The 19,010-nt window shown below is 42.5% G+C and overlaps 1 protein-coding gene across 2 annotated transcripts in view; it reads right to left on the bottom strand.

The window, feature by feature from the left end:
• Positions 1-16,206, bottom strand: part of tcf7l1b (transcription factor 7 like 1b) — a 33,179-nt gene extending 16,973 nt beyond the window's left edge. For both annotated transcript variants that reach the window (XM_020094044.2, XM_020094045.2), the window contains exons 1-3: positions 15,229-16,206; positions 15,023-15,095; positions 14,787-14,914 (exon numbers count right to left, since the gene is read on the bottom strand). In XM_020094044.2, the coding sequence (XP_019949603.1) occupies positions 14,787-14,914; positions 15,023-15,095; positions 15,229-15,414 (387 nt within the window). In that variant the 5' untranslated portion in view covers positions 15,415-16,206. The remainder of the gene's footprint in view (positions 1-14,786; positions 14,915-15,022; positions 15,096-15,228) is intronic.
• Positions 16,207-19,010: the final 2,804 nt, after the last annotated feature.

Genomic DNA, 19,010 nt, shown 5'->3' with positions numbered 1-19,010 from the left:
AATGAAGTTAAGTGACTATGACAGGGCTACTCCCTCAATTCGCCGGGCGTCTATTGTGACCTGGTTGGTCATCCCGTTCCCTTTTTCACAGCCAGTAAAAAAAAAAAAACTGGGTCAAAGGTCAGACATCCAGAGTGCTGGGGTTTCTATGGCAACGTGGCCTATTAAGGCCAGGCTCATTGGCCTCTTAACATGCTCTTGTACACAAAAGAACTATTAGTGCAAAGAGGGAGAGAGAAGAGCAGGCGAGGGGAGGCAGCATGAGGGAGGTCCCGACAACACAGCGGCAAGGTTTTTCCAAGATGGTTCCACACTCGGCCCAAAGCTGCATCTACGTCTATATGAAGCACAAACATAGTTTCGAGTGGTCTCTTCTCTGGGTTGAGAGGACGCACGGTAGTATCTGTGGCATGTCTGGAGATTTTCTTTTCCAAAATTAACACAATATTAGTCTTGTAGCAGTGCTATGCTGCATATAAATTGTAGTCACAAAAGATTTCCAAGATTCAACACACAAATTCTCACAGTGCAGCCGAGTGCCTCATACATATTCTGCACAAGGCCAGGCTGGGTTTATTTGAAAAGTCCAGGGAGTGAATTTACTGCTGTTTCAGTAATAAAACAGCATTAACAGAGAACAGGGCCAAGATAAACCCACCCCCCTCTTTAAAAGCTTCTTTAACATTCTATCCCTGTGAGTGAGGGAGCTCCGACTTCAGCAGGAGTTTGTATTTTTTTTGCAACTCAAGCAATTATTTGTTTCGGGCTTTATTTTTTTTCTTTCTTCCTTTTTGCAAGACAAGATCCTAAGTTATTGCTTCCTGCATGTAGAGTGTTATCATAGAGCATAGAGCTCGTACGAGTGTTGAAACAAAACCGCTGTGGTTCGTCGTCTGCCTCAATGATTTTCAGGTACTTTTAATCAGACAGGAGTTCCAGGAAAGTCCTTAAACTGAGGCTGAAGTTAGGAATAAGTGAGTAATTCTGTTACACGGCACAACAGCAGGTCATATAAAACTCACTGTATAATTAGAAACACAGGAAAATAATTATGCATCTGGTGAGAGCAAGGCCATCTCATAAAGACAAGAGAGGAGGGTGCGAAGCTATTCAAGTCAATTATGTGAAGTCAGTTATGTGGTTTTCCGTACCTGGGAGATCTGCTTTCAATCGTCACGCTTAATGTCAGTGTGATCTGGTGTCAGGACAGGCTACACCTCGAATGTCAAAAGACGTCCTCCTCTTCCATGTCCCGTGGCATTGTTTGTCCAGTCGCACAGGAACACTACTTTTTTATTGTTTGGGGAGTAGCCCCGTTTCATTGAAATTCACAGCCGTAAACCACTGTATAATTAACTCCAGGACTCGAGGTGGTTAGCAGAGGCTGGCTGGATGTTTACAGTAAGGCTCAACTTAGAAATCAAATGTGTGTGTGCATGCATTTGTGTGTTGTGTGTGTCCAAGTCTACGCCAGTGACACCAAAGTGAGACCTGAATTTTTCATTTATGACCAAACACATATTGAGTGGAGACAGCATGGGTGACCAATATAATACGGAGTTTGCTGCCAAGGCATTTAGGAGGCAATAATATGTCCAGCACACACTGAACAGGGCAAATACCACAGCACAGCAATCAAGTCACTGCGAAGACATAAAAATAATACTTTTCTTCTTCTTTTTCCAGAAATCGCAGATAAATATTTACCCCAACTCTCCGAGAGTAACTTTGAATACATTTGCTAAGAGTTTGTCTTTTTTTTCCCTGACAGGGCACAGTGGGTGATTGTTTCCCCCACTTTTTTTTTTGCTTTTCTTGGCTCTTTTCTCAAAAACTTCTTCCCGAGTGCAGCTGACGGAGGCAGGAGAGGCACTGAGGCATCTCGAAGGGAAAAAGTCAGTTTTGAGAAGCGGAGGTGGGCATAAGTGGGTGTATGGTGGAGAAGGCAAGAGGGAGAAAAAGGGCCTAAATTAAACACATTTGTTTCTGCTCTCACATACCACAAGTCTTATGAAAACAGAGGGCTGATTGTGTTCACTCCACCCCCGCCTCCTCGCTCTCTCCTCACCACCACCCAGCTCCACACCCCCACCCCCCCTGTCCTGAGCAGGGGCGGCCCCTCCCCCGTTCTCTCTCTTACACACACACATGCACACACGTACACACAGCTGCCTGCAGATGCCTCCTGTGTTTGCTCTCCCGAGTGCAGGCGCAAATCTCCAGGCCCCGCAGACTTCTGGGCTCTGCCTCATCTCAGTTTTTACTACCTGACATCCCTATCACCCCACTGCTAACCCTGCTCACTTCACTCTCTCTGCGTCTCCTCCTTGCCTCACCCCCGCCGCCCGCCGCCCGCCGCCCGCCTCCCCCCTTCGGGTCTGTCCTACTCAAACACACACAGACACATTCACCAGCCACAGGTATGCCCGGTCCCATCGTACACATGGACACAGACACCGACTGTTAGAAATGAAAAGCCCTATCATGTATTAATGCTTTTAGAAGCATTTAGGGACATGACAAAAAAAACTGTTAAAAAATCTATTAAATTAACAGGTAGAAACTAATCTTCTAGCAAATGTCCACATCTCAATGCTTGGATCTAGCTGAATAAGACAATATTTTTAAAGGTAGTTTTAAACCCCTACGAAGTGCGGCACAGCGCACAAGTTACTACCATGACATTCCAGAGGATTAGTTATGTGCATTGTCAGCAGACTGCAGGGAGGTCTGGAACGTGGCCAAAGCATTGGTCTTTATACCTGAAACATTTGTAAAAGTCATTCCCCCTGAAATCTAGAGGCTTCATTTTCATCATGCTGCTCGTAGCTGTATTGAGTGCTATATCATGATCTAGTGATGGGGTTCGTCCATAAATTCAATTCACGCTCACATCCGTGGGCTCGTCTTACACGTCTGGAACTTTGCATAGAATACATTTTCCAGTAAAGATCGTATAGGTTTTCATGGGTTGGAGGAAAAGCCTTTGGAGCATGAGGTTGGGTTCTTCCTCTTCAAGGAACATCAAGTTTCTTGAAAGCGAAGCAAAAGTAATGGAGTTGAAACATGAGGCAAGCACTTTAGAACGTCAGAATTTCTCATCTGTTGATATTACAGAAATTACTCTTAACTCATTGTGAGAAAAGGGAGATGTTACTGACAAACTCACATTGATTAATATCGGCTGTTCCAGTTTTCAGAGACAGAAAATGTCTTCACTACATTAACCAGACCCACAGAGAGCTCAAGGCTGGACATGCTATTTAATACAATACATACAGCTGCTGCTATCTTTCAGTTTCAATACAGTATAATGAGAACGGCAAGGTGATTACGATCAGGGGCTGCTGTAAATATCAGATTCCCAGGGACAGAGTTTAGGAGAGGCCCCTTACAATTACACAGGATTCAGGAATGCAGAGCACGAATCACAGCAACATGCAGCTGAAGACAAATGCTCACGTCCCCGTTTTGGACTTTTGGCTCGCACCACCTGACGGAGAAGGTTTAGGGAAAAGCAAAAAAATAAATTAAAAAACGAGGAGGAAAGTTTATCTTTAATGAAGTGCTATTTTCGGTGAGCACCCCAAAAAGTGATCCACAATGCTGCAAACCTCTCCTCAACGCAAACTGCACACTTCTGCAAACAATTAAGTGTTAACCCAAGAACTGTAAGCTACTCAAGAGAGAGGGAGAAACGGACAGAGAGAGAGAACGATGAGGGAAAGAGAAAGAGAGAGAGGGAGAGGGGTGCTTGTGCACAATTACAGCAGGGATTTATGGCCTGAGAAACAATTTATAAATCACAGCGCCTGAGCTAATGTGCTCCAGATTGTTCTCCATGCAGCTGCAATTTTGGTCTGCGTGAAACGGCATAATAAACCTGGCTGCAGGATATGTTTGGGTGGGGGGTGGGAGGGGGTGGGCAGGGAGAAAAGTTGAGATTGTGGGTGGGGGCTGACAAGGGTGAGGCTGTGGGCTCACAAAGTTTTGAACAAAGAAACTGAAAAGTTTTTTCTTCAGTTAGAAATGTGACTGACGTCGACAGAGGAAGAGAAGATAAGATGTTTTTTGCAAAAATTCTCGAATTCTACAAATAATGTGATTGTTTCTTAATTTCTTAGGGAATAATACGAAACAGTAGCTGGACAACAAAAGCAATAAAACAAATTGAGAATTGTAACTGAGTAATTACACAAGTTACCACTGAGACACAATTACAGTTTAAAAGCCCAGAATCTAAGCTTCTTGTGAAACTGTGAACCACACCATAACAAGTGAGAATTAATTTAAGGTTATAATAAGAGGAGACAAATGTTGCAAACTGATCCCTTCATTGAGACCGCACGTTACTGTGGAAGAAGAGATCGGATGTGCTGAGGGGAAGCCTGGGCTTTTGTGGCCACTCAGCCAACTGGCCCTGAACCTTAACCTCTAACCCTTCACCCTGGGAGGCAAACAAAGCTCTGAGTGACATCTGAAACTAGACACTCTGTGGGGAGAGAGTGTCTGGACAGGACTCAAATAACCCCATTAACTCTGCAGAAAAGATTTATGGCTTTTTATTCTGCCCCTGCAAATCTCGAAAGCCGAAGAGTCGTACCAATCTGTCAAAAACAATCGAGCAGTTAGAGTTGTGCACCGAGTTACGTCTTGTTCATTGGGCAATATCGCCATCTTGAATGGAGATAAACAAGAATGCTCCATAATTAGAGAGGAGTTGTGTTTAGCAGCAAGAAACACATATGCCAGCAGTTAGTGTGGAGCAAAATAAATTCTGCTTAATAAGAGCAACATGAAGTTAATCTTCAGGCAGTTTTAGGAGTCACTGATGCATTTTCAGCATCACCGCTGATGGATTCTGTACAATGGGTTACGTAAACAGGCCCCGGCATTAGCACACTGTAAACACAAACAGAGAAAAGTTGATGGTAAATGTGCTGCGGTGAATGCGGGCCTCCGTCGCCAGAATGCTGAAAGCCACTGTAGTATTTAAATCAGGCAAGGAGGGAGGAAGACTGGGCCAAGCATTCTGTAGCTCAGCTGTGAGGCTCTAAGCCGTTGCCCTAGGGTCTTTGTCCTGCCTTTCAGGGCAAGTCTGAGGTAGTCAAAGACCCTATTCATGACCGGCGCTCCCCCTGCCAACACACCCATACAGCCCCAGTCAAGTCAGCCGAGAGCTATAGAGCTTTCCCAATTCACACGAGAATCAGACCTGCCCCTAAAGCCTGCTTCAGGGATTTCCAATAGCCAGCCCCTCCATCCCATGTACAAATCAAACAAAAGGGCTCCTTGGCCTACTCCATGTCATATAGGGCTGATTAGATCTTTTTTTCTAATGTAGCTACTCTAAATTTGAAGCAAATAAGTCAGTCACATTTGTAGGGATTATGTCAGAGGAGGCTTGGAGCTGCCATCCAACCTACTCCCTCCATCGCCGTCGCCTGCTACGAGATCCGCCTCATTCTTTATCATAAACAATTCTCAAAAAGATAGGATGCAAAGATCAACCTGAGTACATGATCGAATCCCAAAATCTCAGAACAAAGAAACCCAATCATGCTGATCATCTGAGGCAGTCACAAGGGGGAAATGGTGCTATCGCTAAAGAGTGTCTTATGTCTGAGGAGCACAAGGCCCCTAACCACAGCCATTACTCATAACTAATCAAGAACATTACCTCATAATTTTAAATTGAGTAGATAAGGTCAGGAAAGAGTGCTGCATCCTCAGGCCAAGACCGATGTAAAAATATCAGCCCATCAGAAGTTTCTGCTGCTTCTGCTGTTTATTCTAACAGGATCCACAAGTCTGGCCGGAGATAAGGAGGCTACACATTTTAGATGACTTGTGCCTTTGCTGGGCTTTAATCGAATTTGATGCTCTGCAGAACATTGTGACTTCTTAACAAGTACAATTGGTTTAAGAGGGTAACTGGGGGAAGCAAGGGGCACCCAGTCGTTAACTTATTATCAATATGTGGCCTCATCTCATGGGAAAATTTTTCTTATATATGTTTTAACCTCTTCCTATAACAAAATTGTTGTATCACACCATAACTCAACTGTACATGGTCTGGACCGTGTATGATTGATGTGCAAAATTGTGGACATAGCTGAGATCTTGTAGAACCGCAGTATTCCAAATTAACATATGCATGACATCATTGCGTAATATCGGCCTTTATCTGTGTGCATGACTCTATTAGACACATTGCATGGACTTTTTACTTGGAAGAGGGCAGGATAAATTTCATTTAATGTCCGTTCTGGCTGATTTGGACATTTTGCGTTCACACAAACAGCTCCTCAGCTTAATAAATAGAAAAGTTCAGGGTTGCATTGCATGTGTGAAGGCATCTTTTGTCTCACACACAGTGTGCACGGCCTCCATCTGGATAAACTGCTGCTCCGCCTCTCTGCCACTCAGTGAGGAGAGAAGCCGTAGAAAGAGGTGTGCCTGGAAACTGCCTTCTATGGAAAGTAGCTATAGTTTGTCCGAAACGTCTCTAGATTTGGTTTATTAAGGAGTCCAATAATAGAAACTGTTTGGCCAAGTCATTTTTAAAGAGCAAAGGCCAATGGGAAAACTCAGCTGGCCCCCCAATGCTGTAACATGATCAGAAACTATCACACATGGACATCTGTGGCCGCCAAAACAATATAAATTAAATTAAATAGGTCATGAAAATCCCATACAAATAAACACATTTATGTTTAGAGAATACATTTACGCTGACAATAGCAGCTAAAATAACTACAATAAAATCTGTTTTTACTGGTTCTACCTTCAAAACTACTGGTCAAACTAACTATTACATACTGCATATGCAAAATCCTAAAAATAATTAAACTTCAACCACCTTTTTAAGCTTAAAATACATCATTGTATGTCAGAGAATCCTAGTGAATGTATCCCCACAGTGACACGTGGACTGTTTTCAACATGGAAACGCTCCTGTTTCTCTCTTTAAGATTTTTGTCGCCGATCATACAATCCACTACATGTGTTTTTAGAGCCAGAGGTAAAATCTGATTGCAGATGGCCCGCTCCTCTCAGCAGTTACAGCTGTAAGTTTATAAAATGTGTACATGTCTTTTTTTAGATGTCATGGATCTATGCTACAGCACAATGCTATATTGTCATAATCATGTAGGGAAGTAAAAACTAACCAAGTCAAATGTCTGTGCAGTGGGCCGCACGTGATTGCAAGAGCAACATGTTGAAGTGACATTTATCCGTCAGGGGACATGAGCCACGCCAGCAGGCCCAACCTGCTGCTCGGTTATAGACTCGGAGCGAAGCAGCCAGACTGATTTATAACTTCAACAAGAAGAAACAGCTGCACTTCTCGCTGTCAACTAACCTCATCCTCGACGGATATCCATCCACTTCTTAATTTAGTATGACCACTACAACCTCACTGATACTACACACATACTGTACGACATGGCCTTTAACAGACCGTCTGTGAGGAGGGAGCGTTTTTATGCCCTGTACGTGAACTGAAGCGAAGCTTGATACAAATCTTACATTACTGATGCTACGTGCATGATCTGATAGACTCCTGCTGTTTGCTGATTGGGCTGCGACTGCCTCAAGGTCTGGAAGCCGGCCCACCTCAGGATAACAGGCAGAGGAATCGCAGGACCCGTATCTGCCCCAGTTTATGCTCCCACCACCACATCTCATCAACAATCTCTCCTCCTGCCTGCTCGCTCTCCCTCTCCTGCTGCCTGCAGAGCTTAAACTGAAAACAGCTGCTTGGAATACCAGACTGATGAAACCCTGTTTAGAGATTTTTCTTTTTCTTCCTGCTGTATAATCATGTTTTATTAGCATGGAGCGAAGCATTTAAGGCACAATTATGGAGGGAAAACATTTCTTTATGTGAGCTAAACAGTAGTGGTTATAGGTATGAAAAAGGCCCACATGCACTTTTATGGGACAGTCTGAACAGCACGGTTTACTGTCATTCCCCCTGCAGTTTCATCACTTACATTACATTATACAGTGTGTGGCTGCAAGTAAAACTTTGTTCATTATCAGTTCATCTAGATTGTCTAGATCTGAAAACAATTAACTGAAAACGAATCTGGTACTTATTTGATTAACAATTATTTTAGTATTGTTTTAAGCGAAAATTCTTCCAGCAGCTACTTTAACTTGATAAAAATATTTAAAATCTGTATTTTCACTCTAACTTCAGCATCTTGAAATATTTTACCTAGCTGTACTTTAAGTCACACGATGAAGTTATGATGTAACTTGTGACAAATTAAAAAAGGCTAAATAAGCAACTGCAGCAAAGAAGACACCAGCTGGAGTGTGCGCTACCTTTATTATCCTGACGATTTTATCCAGCTCAGAGTTTGTAAACGCAGGAGTCTGCAGTGAGACAGAGCGTCTCTGTGGACAATATTTATATTATCTATAATCTTCTTCTTATATTTTGCATTGAGTATTTTATGGATGTCTTTGCAGTGCATTGGACTGGACGGAGGGCATTGTTTTCTACATCTTCAAATAAAACTTTATTTATTTTGCTGCTAGTTAATTAAGAGGTGGCAGCTATTTGATTTATATAGTTTAATATTGCTCCAGAAAATCTATTTTCACCTGCTGTGGTGTAAACATACCACAGAGAACTAAAAATGTTTATCATTTCTATTAGCATGTGACATTTTACACCTCAACTTCCTTTTTCAAAAAAAATGTGATGTATGGACGTATTCTTGAAGTAGATTTGAACTGACTTACTTTTATATTTTTTCTGAGTTATATGTAATTTTGATTCTACTTGAATCAAAACAGAGTTTAAGTAATCTACTTGATTACAATTTTCTATTGCTCTCCCCACCCCTGGAAAATAACCAATTCATTCCACTCACTTATTTAGTTTGACTAACTAGCTTATTACATGACACAGATAAGAGAATACAAATGGCAAAGATCTCCTGTTTGTTTTTAAGGGATAATTTCAGGACTGTGGTTACAGAGGCGGACTCTTGACAAACCTAGGATCCCATCCCCCACACAGAGACTCCATGTTAATGCCATTAAACAGACAACGATAACATGGTATTCACATGACACGTGATACACGTCTCCACCTCCATCATCCAACATGTGTCAAAGCTTTTCTGTCACTTTTCCTGATAATTATTATCTGCATGGAGACAGTGAGGTTTGAATTTCAATTTCTTCAACCTCAACTCCTCGGCCATTGAGTCTTGTACCAGCTCAACCCTGCAGAAACTATGCACCACTGAATATGTGAGGACGTGACCTGCAGTTTACTCAGCAAATAGGTAGACATTTTGTTTTTGCTTTTATATCCAAGTCTGCAACAGGAGTTTGTTTGTTCATATATTGAACAGACACAGTCGACATCTTTAAACACTCACAACGCTGTAAAGAAAAGAGGAAATCTCGGTGTCAGCTCGGGTGTGTTAGACGTGTTCACCTCTGGCCAAATGTCTCTCAACTCAAACACAAGTTTGCCCCAAAATTTTTCGCGAGGAGAAGCAACGTACCGAACTATGCAGCAGCTCTGGCCAAACATAGCAAATGAGAAAAACACATAAATTGATAAAAACACATTTGCACACATATTCATCTTGGCACATCAAAGGGATTCATTGATGTCACTGAACATGGGGAGTCTGCGGCTGGAGAGGGGAGATGTTGGTTATCCATTCCTCAAAGGGTGCTGAGATGCTCCTGACGGGCCCCGCGCTCGAGAGCCAGAGAGCGCTATAAACAGAATTTCTAATGTCAGGCGGAAGGGTGGGCGGGTGGGTTTAGGTAGCGAGCGGGCTATGGGGTAGCAGGAGGAATTGACGCCAGCTCGCACTTTCCACCGAGACCAAACAGGGAAGGAAACAGACCAGGACTGACACCATTTCACATAGTTCTACATGAGTGCTGTTATGAAGTGAGCATGAGCACAAAATGCAAACTGCTTGTAAAACTCCACAGGAAAGATTCTGCATGAAGCTGCAGAGTTTAAGTGGTTTGTTGCGTCGCCAGTGATTTATGTGTAAAGTGGAACATTAGAAACATGTTATGGCAATAAAATCCCCACAACCCACTACTTTGTGTTACACTAATTACATGTGACCTTGATAACCCCTGTGTACTATTAAGGTTGCTGAGATATACAGTTGTTCAAATGCGTAAAAGGTTGAAGGGTAATCAATCAAAATGCTCCATTTTTAAAATGTCAATTATATCCAAAACATCTTCTCATCTCTCGCAAACAAAATCGACATTAGTTTAATATTTCCAAACTTTTTTGCGATTTTCAATTCAATTTTCTCGAGCACAAGCAAAGAGTTCATTATCAAACTGAATCACTCCCTGCAAGAGCTCTTAGCCAGCGATGGCATTTCTGCGGTCGCTGGCGATCTGTTCCTAATTGAACAGGGCCGCTGAAATGATGTAGATGTGTTTAACTTTGAAGAAAAAAATCTTTCAAAAACTATAAACCCTGTCAAAAATGTTCGCTCTGTTGACACAGCGCTTGGTTGCAAAAATATTTGTGCGCTAACATTCAGGGCTACAACACTGAGGGTTGTCTGAATGTGAGCCCAGTCCGGCACACTGTTCCCTCTGTTGCAAGAGTATCCACATAGCCTCACCTGAATGCCCACCCGCCCCCCCACACTCACAGACTTTACACACACACAAACGTGCAGCACGCATGGATGCATGTGTGCACATTCACACACACACCCGCAGCAAGGTGGGCGAAATTCCAAGTGAGCCACCTGATGAAAAGACACCTCAACACAAACAGGCTTTGCTTATGCAGGGAGAGGCCCTTTTATTCAGCGGGACAATGTCTGTGTTGACTTTTCTTTGTCTGCACATTTTTAAGCACCAAAAGCAGCAGAAAGAATGGGAAGGCAAAAAAAAAAAAAAGAAGTCGGAGAGGCATGCAAACATAGCCCCTGACATGTTCAGACTAATACAGCCTTGCCATTCATATTTCAGTCTCCAACTATTTTTTTATTCAACAATCATGCCCGAGAGATGAAGTGTCCCACTGCAGCATTTGATGAAGATATATTTGAGTGGCTAACCTCGCTCTCACTCACTCGCCACCTCTCACACACAAGAGGCATTTCACTCTTTAGTGACGATGATGATGTACTAGCAGAATTATCTCTGAGTGCTGGTGAAGCTGACAAGAGATGGTGTCAAGCGTAGTTAAATCTGGCACTGGTTGGTCGCTACGGGAACAATGTGGCGATAATCACATCAATGAATCGACAAACAATGAGCTGGATTTGTCGAGTTGACTTCGTAGAGGGAAAAAACTATTTTGGCTCCGCAGACCATGGCAGGCAGAAGTCTGGTGGAACATCTCTGCAAACATAAAACCTCCTCCTCAGCTCTCGGTGGATTACAGCGGAATGTCAGCTCCGAGCAGGCTTTAAATCAGTTATGCTTGGCCCCCAGGGGAACTCTGAGCTGATCCCATGTAGGCCTGTCTCTCATTGCTCATGATAGGGTTGCCACATCCAAATTTAAAAGTTCAGGCCTCAAATCCTTCATGTAGCACAATGTGGAGTGAAATTTGCTGCACAGCGACTCTTGTGCAACATCTTGTATCTATTATTTAACAGGGTGTTCTTTTAAATACTGGTATGTATGTGAGCATTATACTGTTCTTCATAGCTTTAACATTACGCAACTCTACTACGTTCTCAGACCAGAAGGGGGAGTTGTAAACAGATACATGCAGGAAATGTAAAAATACACACTAAGCACACACTGTTCTATCTACAATTACCAAATAATAGTTAGTCATCTAACCTGGGCTCACAGCTACAGTATGAAACAGTTCCCACAGGATTAATAAAGAAAAAAATATATAAAATATCTATACATCTATCTCTGTTGACTAGCCTCGCATAATGTGTTTGAGAGACATTATTTGAATGTGCCTCAAGTAGGAATGCACACGTTCTGTTGGCTAAATGATTGACTGTTCCTACACTCGCTAATTTGTCTGATCGGTACTAATACTGGCCGTTTTATGTTATTATTGAAATTTCATTAACGTAAAACACTAACTCACACACTAGATGGAAATCCTGCCTCTACCCGTGCAAATCGGAATATTAACAACTAGCATGTTGGAAACTGAAAAAAACTACATCTCATAACATCAGCAAAGTATTTTTTTATCTAGACAATGAAAATGCGGTGGTGTGTAGACTGTGTCTAATTAAATAGTATGTTGATGTTTGCCTAAAAGTTAGAGGGCTACTGGTGCTAGAACTGCTAACGTTAGCCACATTTGGCAAACTAATATGTCTCTGCAGACATGCTGTGATCCTGATTACATTTTGCACAACTTTCTGTCGGTATTATATTATGTTTAGACAAGCCGAAATTTAAATTTCCATTTAATCGTCAAAACATTTGTCATTTGGAATAAACTCTCTTGTGCAGCACAAGTACAACCTCAAACCACACCGCACCAGCAAATCCAAAAGTAACAATGAAGCTTTCCAAGATAAATAAATTGTATTGTAAGAGCAAGAGAGGTGGCAACACTAATTAGTTCACCCTGTGGGCAAGTTTATCTCACAAGCCCATCAGCATATATATCCAACAGAACAATACTGCATGATCAACTGCAGAGCTCATTAGTGAAACTAAGTCATTGCCCTGACGTGGGTGCAAGCCACTTGTAAAAAGCATCCAGTATATCTGACTGTATTCAACTTTATCCACAGGTGTAAACAAACCAAACCCCTGACTTTGAGCCTAAACAGGCACTGAAACAATCCTCTCATCAATCAAATGCACTGCATTCACACTAAGCCGTGAGCACAGGGCGATGTAGGGACCTTCAGACATCTGCTAAGTATGCCAGCCATTGTCTGCCTGCTTGTTTTCTGCCACGGCGATGATTGACATAGCCAGCTCACTCTGTCCCATTGACCTCATTTCTTCTTCCATAACATGGAGGATTATACCTTCAAATTTTAAATCCTCTCCAATTATTTGCTACTTTGTCACGAGGAACCAGAAAAGCCGTTTTGATTTTCAGCTTTTGTTTTGCTGGTCAAGAAACACAAGGTAACAAAAGCGTTTTTATACGACTGATACAAGTCAAAATAAAGCAGGGACAAGGTAATAGACTGATAAAAATCCACTCAAGACAAACTTAATATCAGACTATTCGTTTAGTTTGTTAGTAACTTTATAGTCCAACTATTATGATTTTTTTCTCTATTATACCTATTGTGTCAACCAAAGTTTTAAAGAAATAAAAAAATATAGAAAATAAAATGAGGAGAAAAAAACATTATTCCTAAAAAATAACTTTGGGGGTCAAAAGCATGGAGGTAGACCATGCAATGGTGGTATGTATGACCTAGTGTGAGCAGAATGGCCATTTAGTTAATGAGCTCCAATGGAGACCTCCAATGAAGCCATCAAGCCTGCTCAGAATAACAATGGTCAACTAACGCCTTTCTAATTGAATGGAAGATACAAGGAGGAGAGGGGAGTGGGCCTGGAACACTGAAAAGGAGACAGAAAAAATAGGAGGGGGTGGTCTTTTCAGTCAGATGCCTCCCAGGCCTTAACGAAAGTACTTTTTTTGTTTGTTTTTTCAGGGGGGCATGCATTGGGGGATGGACGAGCTCGGAGGAGTTCCGCTCTCCAGCAGGGATTATTTTAAGGAAGTTTGCGCAGTCCCATTTAAACTGTACTGAATGGGCTACGCTTCCAAGCAGCGTTGGGTTAAATTGTTTAAAAAAGTGTGGTGTGTGTTTTCTTCTTCTCAGAATCTGTCGTCACTTCCATGTCATGTTCTTTGACCGTAGTATGGGATGATTTTCCCATGAACTTTTTTTGTGTGTGACTTCATTGTGGATGTTTGCATCATTGCTAACTGGTGTGAAATTATTGTCACTCCAGGGCTCTTCACTAGCTGCTAGCCATGTTCAACATGATATTTATAACCAGTTAACACTTTTCACTGGAGAAAACCTACTGCACAGCGGCAGCAGCAGCAAAAACAAACATGCAAGTGGTTGGTATCTGAGGCCTTTCACAACAAAATGAACTGGGGTCATCCAGCCATGCAAGTTGTGCATCAACAACACTAACTTAGAAATGTCAGCCTTATCATTACATTGTCATTCATCATGTGGTGAAATGCCTCCCATATGTGTCAAGGCAAGTATTAAATTGATGTTACTGTAGGATATGACTGTCTTGTTTTTAATTTTCTTCAGAAATTGTGTGCACTAAAATACACCAAGCTGCAAACTAAAGAAATCCACCTGCTTTAGGTAAGTGATCCCAGTGGGAAACTTGAAAACAATACCTTGCACCCCTAAAGGACATTTCACAAAAACACCAGCAAAATAACTGTCAGCACATGAGATAAAATGAGCTTTAGCAAGGCGAGGTCACAATAATGCCTATAATTATAAGATCCAGTGTGAGCAGTGCAGGGTGTTTTCAGTGAGAAATTGCCATTAATCCTTTTGGAATGACTGATGTGTGTGAACTTTGAGCCGAATGAGAGGTTGTCAAATTCAGGCCCTGGTGGAGGAGTGGGTGGCAGAGAGAAATTTATATCCCCCCTCAAAAAAAGAACAAAGAAGTAGTTAGTACTCCTTGAGAGGCCACTCCGAGGGAATATGGCGGTGTGTCAGTGCGCAAGGAACTTTTACGCACGGCCAAACTTTTTTTCTCCTGTCTCACTGAGTGCAATATAAAGAGGATAAAGAAACATCCACAGCCACACTTACTGTTCTGGCACTGGGGGACAGTGAGCCGTTGGATAGATAGGGGTTAGTGATGTCTTGGATCATGAGGAACGGGTAGCCAGGATAGTGAGGACTCTTAAAAAAGCCTCCATCTTGCTGCCTCCTCAGTGCTGCAGGGGTAAAAAAAAGAAGGAGAGTCATGGTTAATGCAGGCACTAAAAGTCACAATCACCAGCTACAGCACAGAAAGTACTGAGGGTGTTTTTACTTGTTTTTACCTTCACTGAAGTAGTCTCTTGTTTTCTCATAACTGTCTGAGTCCACTCTGGTTCGGGGGCGCCTCTCTGCTTGCTGACAAGGAGAAAACACACGCGGGAGAAGGGGAAGAAAAACTATATTGAAACTTTGCAGCGGCATTAAAATCACACTCCTGCGATGGAGGGTAGGAGAACATTGTGCATGCTGTTGCAGGGGGTCTTCTTACCTCTGAGTCTGACGAGCTGCTGTTGTTTTCCGACTCGTTCACCAGGGAGGACTTCACATCATCCAAATCCCTCTCCGCGGACACATTCTCGGAGATCTTCTCCTCCTGCTCCCCTTCGTCTTTAAACGATATCATCTCGTCGTTGGCCCCCAGGTCGTCCCCACCGCCTCCGTTCAGCTGTGGCATTTTGGCACACCAGTGGATGAAGGATCACACAGGAGGAAACAGAAAGGCACAGCAGCTATTCACTTCTTTCTATATATATATATAGATATATTCTCAGATGAGTGTAGTCCAAACGTGCCACCGGAGCGAGTCACACCAAAACTACAAGGAGCTGTTCATGTTTCAAAACTCCTTTTTCATCCCCTGAACGCGGCTCCGTGGTCCATGGCGAGCCTTGCGACAACAATAATCCACAGTTTAAAGTTGCGACAGGGCCGCTGATAGGAAAAATATCGATGGATAATTATGGCGTCGGTGGCCGGATGCGCAGCGCAAACTTGGCAAAGTTTCGCCTCCTCCGCAGCTTGTGGACAACTTGTGGCCCCCGTGTTTGTTGCTGCTGCTGCTAAGGAATGGGGGGGGGGGGGACTTTCTGTCTCCCTTTACAGATCCAAGAGACCACAAAAATACAACTCAAGTCCAAGCGACTGCTCAAGGAAGAAGAAACACGTCCGATTTCATCTCCTCGTATCCAAACAATGGCTCGAGTAGAAAACAGAAAGAAGGAAAAAAAACGGCCAGGCTGCAGCTCAGTCGTCTTCACTTCTCTCGCGCTTGTTTTCTCCCCACAAGTTTTCTTTTCAGCAACAAGCTCGTACACGAGATCAAATGAGGAACAAACTGGAAAACAAAAGCCGATGCGAACGGTAAGTATGAAATGTTTCAGCTGAACGTGGTCGCCCTCTGCCTCCACATCGCTGCCGGGGAATGCGCCCTGAAAAACTACTTGGTTGTTCAAGTGGAAGAAAAAGCGCAGCCCGTCCGAACAGGAGGAGGAGTTAGCGCTGAAAACCGACACTTCATTCACCACCGCGGAGATCAGCCACAGTCTTAACCCTCAAACCCCCGCGCACGAGGCAGGCTGTTCCTACACAACATGTTGTCCCTATTATCCTTTCACTGCAATTATTATAATTATTGACATCAACAACTACTACTACAATAATTATAATAATAACAACACTTCTACTAATAATAAAAGTAATAGCAGTGTTTATAAATATTTTATTCTTATACATTTTATGTTAATCAAAAATAATTTAATCCAGGGGCGGTTCCATGGGTAGCACCAGGGGGGCCCTGGCCCCAGTTGAACTCTGATTGGCCCCCTGAAGTTCCCTTGTTTTGTGAGTAATCTTTTTTTACTCCAAATAAAATGCTAATTCTAAGAATTAATTCTTTCAGAATTTTTATTTTCTAAGCTTTTTAAAAATACAAAATGTGCTTCAACAGGGAATAATTGTCAAAACCTATCCAAAGATGTGTAGGTTTTATAAAGCTCCTAATCCAGAAACCAATTGTGCATGGATGTTGTAATAGGCCTACCTCTTTTATACCAAATAGTAGTGGGTATGCATTTTTTTCAACCTACTAAAATAAGCAATGAACTCTTTCCTCATTGACAGTAGAGGACTTTGCCTCTGTTTTTTCCCCTGGTGCGTCTGTTCGTCGTCACAAACGCTGAGCCACTATCTCGTCGCTGTTTTGTCAAATTAGCGCATTCAGCCAGGTGTCTCGTTTCCCTCACTGCTGATCGGAGGCAGAGGCGGTAAAAAACATTTGTTTAATGCAGAGTCATTTGACGCCTGGAGTGAATCCCGATTGAATCAATCCCCATTGAAGACAAAAGCCAGATGTAAGTGGGTGTTTGTGGGTTTTTTGACCAGAGGAATAGGAGCTTGATTGCCCCTTCTGTGTAAATTGTGGCCCCTTTATGGCCCCTGCTTCAGAGAAATCCCGGCTACGCCACTGATCAAATCCATCAATGTCTGTTGATTTCAACACATGAGAATATGCATGAATGATGTGTGTCCCTAATTATGTTTTAAATATATGTAAAATTGAGATAAAAGTGGATCATGTGGTGAGAGCAGCCCAATATCTCTAGTGTTGTCAAGTCGAGCGCCGCAGAGACCACACTGCCTCTGTCTGTGTGAAAATGACAGGCCAGTGAGAAAGTCCTAATTACACACTGCCATGTAAATTGCATGTCTGCATGTCGTGAAACAATACGCTGAGAAAGATAAAGCTCAATAACACCTGGGATAAGCATGGCCTATTATGGCACAACTATAGGCATGACAGAGAGTGAGGCAACACGCCCCTGAACACCCAGGACAAGCCTGTTGCAGTTTCTCTCTCTCTCTCTCTCTCTCTCTCACTCACTCTGGCCCTATTGTTGATATGAGGAACAGGATTGAAGGCCTGATTTTGCAAGCAGCCTTGGATGAACAAGGGAAGTGGTTGCGACTTTCTTTTTTCTCTCTCTCTCTGTGGAGTGACCTGCACATACATGTGAATCACTGCAAGTTTTCAAATGTATTGAAAGAAATCTTTCAAAGTTGTCCAAGGTGTACCACACATAAGTTTGCTGATAAGTTTTTATTCTTTTGGAAAAGTTACTTTCCTCACCCTGTCTTCGTCTCTCTAAGTCCAAATCCACCGGACCTCAGACTTCTCTTAACTTCTGATGCAAGTCGACAGGCTCGAGAAAAGAAGTCACTGATGCTGTCGACTGCATGTCAGCAAGCAGAGGGTTGACTGACAATTCGGCAGTGTCCCCAAGGGCCTCATTAGATCCCTTCTCCTCCAAGGTGTTTGTGTGTGTGTGCGCAACATTGTGTGTATTTAAATTCTTTTTAAAGAAATACATACTGTTGTTGCATACTGCATTTTCTATGAAGTGCATGCAGGGTAGTTAAAATGGTGGTTTTGTTATAAACAGAAAAATACTTGTTTGCACTTGCATACACACACACACACACAGACACACATACACACACACACACACACACACACACACACACACATACACATGCACACACACATGCACACACAGGCACATGCACACACAGGTGAATATTTGCCCTCAGGGCTGCACATCATTGTTTTTCTAGGCTACTCTATACAGAGAATGTATCCTCCAAAAGATGCACGGACTAGTTTGTTTGTTTTGTTCATCCACATTTATGATGCAACCCTTCGCTTCACTTCCGAACTCCAACATATTTTCCACACCCTAAATTAAATAACAAAAAACCCATGAAAATACAGATTTTCAGCATAATGTATCACATGTCAGACATGTAATAGACTCTGCATGTCCCAGCAGGTGCAATTACAATCATTCTGTGCTCACAAAGCACAGCCTTATAAAAGATTAATACAGAAATCAAATATTAAAACAAGTCAACACGGGAAAAATAATAATGACATGCATAAGCAGTTTCTGAAGGGAAACATGTCCTAAGCACTGACGTTTCTCACACATGCCTAACTTTCTGCAGCGTGCCATGAAGCGCCACGGGCATGCAGAGGGAGGCTTGTTCGCAGTAAGCTGTAAAAGCACAGGGAGATATAACACCTGTGTGATAAATAGAATGATAAAATAAAACTGTCCCTGAGGAGTTTTATTGTAAAATGAGACAGAAGGGCAAAAAGAAGATGGATATTGTTAAAAAAAATGTTGCTGGGGTTGTTATAAAACACATGAAATGGTCCCTCTTAGTTCTGATTGGACAGTGTAATTATCTTGTTGACTGCTAGATTTAATATAA

This window comes from Paralichthys olivaceus, chromosome 4 (genome assembly GCF_024713975.1).
Source record: "Paralichthys olivaceus isolate ysfri-2021 chromosome 4, ASM2471397v2, whole genome shotgun sequence".
Taxonomy (NCBI): Eukaryota; Metazoa; Chordata; class Actinopteri; order Pleuronectiformes; family Paralichthyidae; genus Paralichthys; species Paralichthys olivaceus.
Note: the sequence above shows the minus strand (reverse complement) of the source record. Positions and strands in the feature narration are given on the sequence as shown.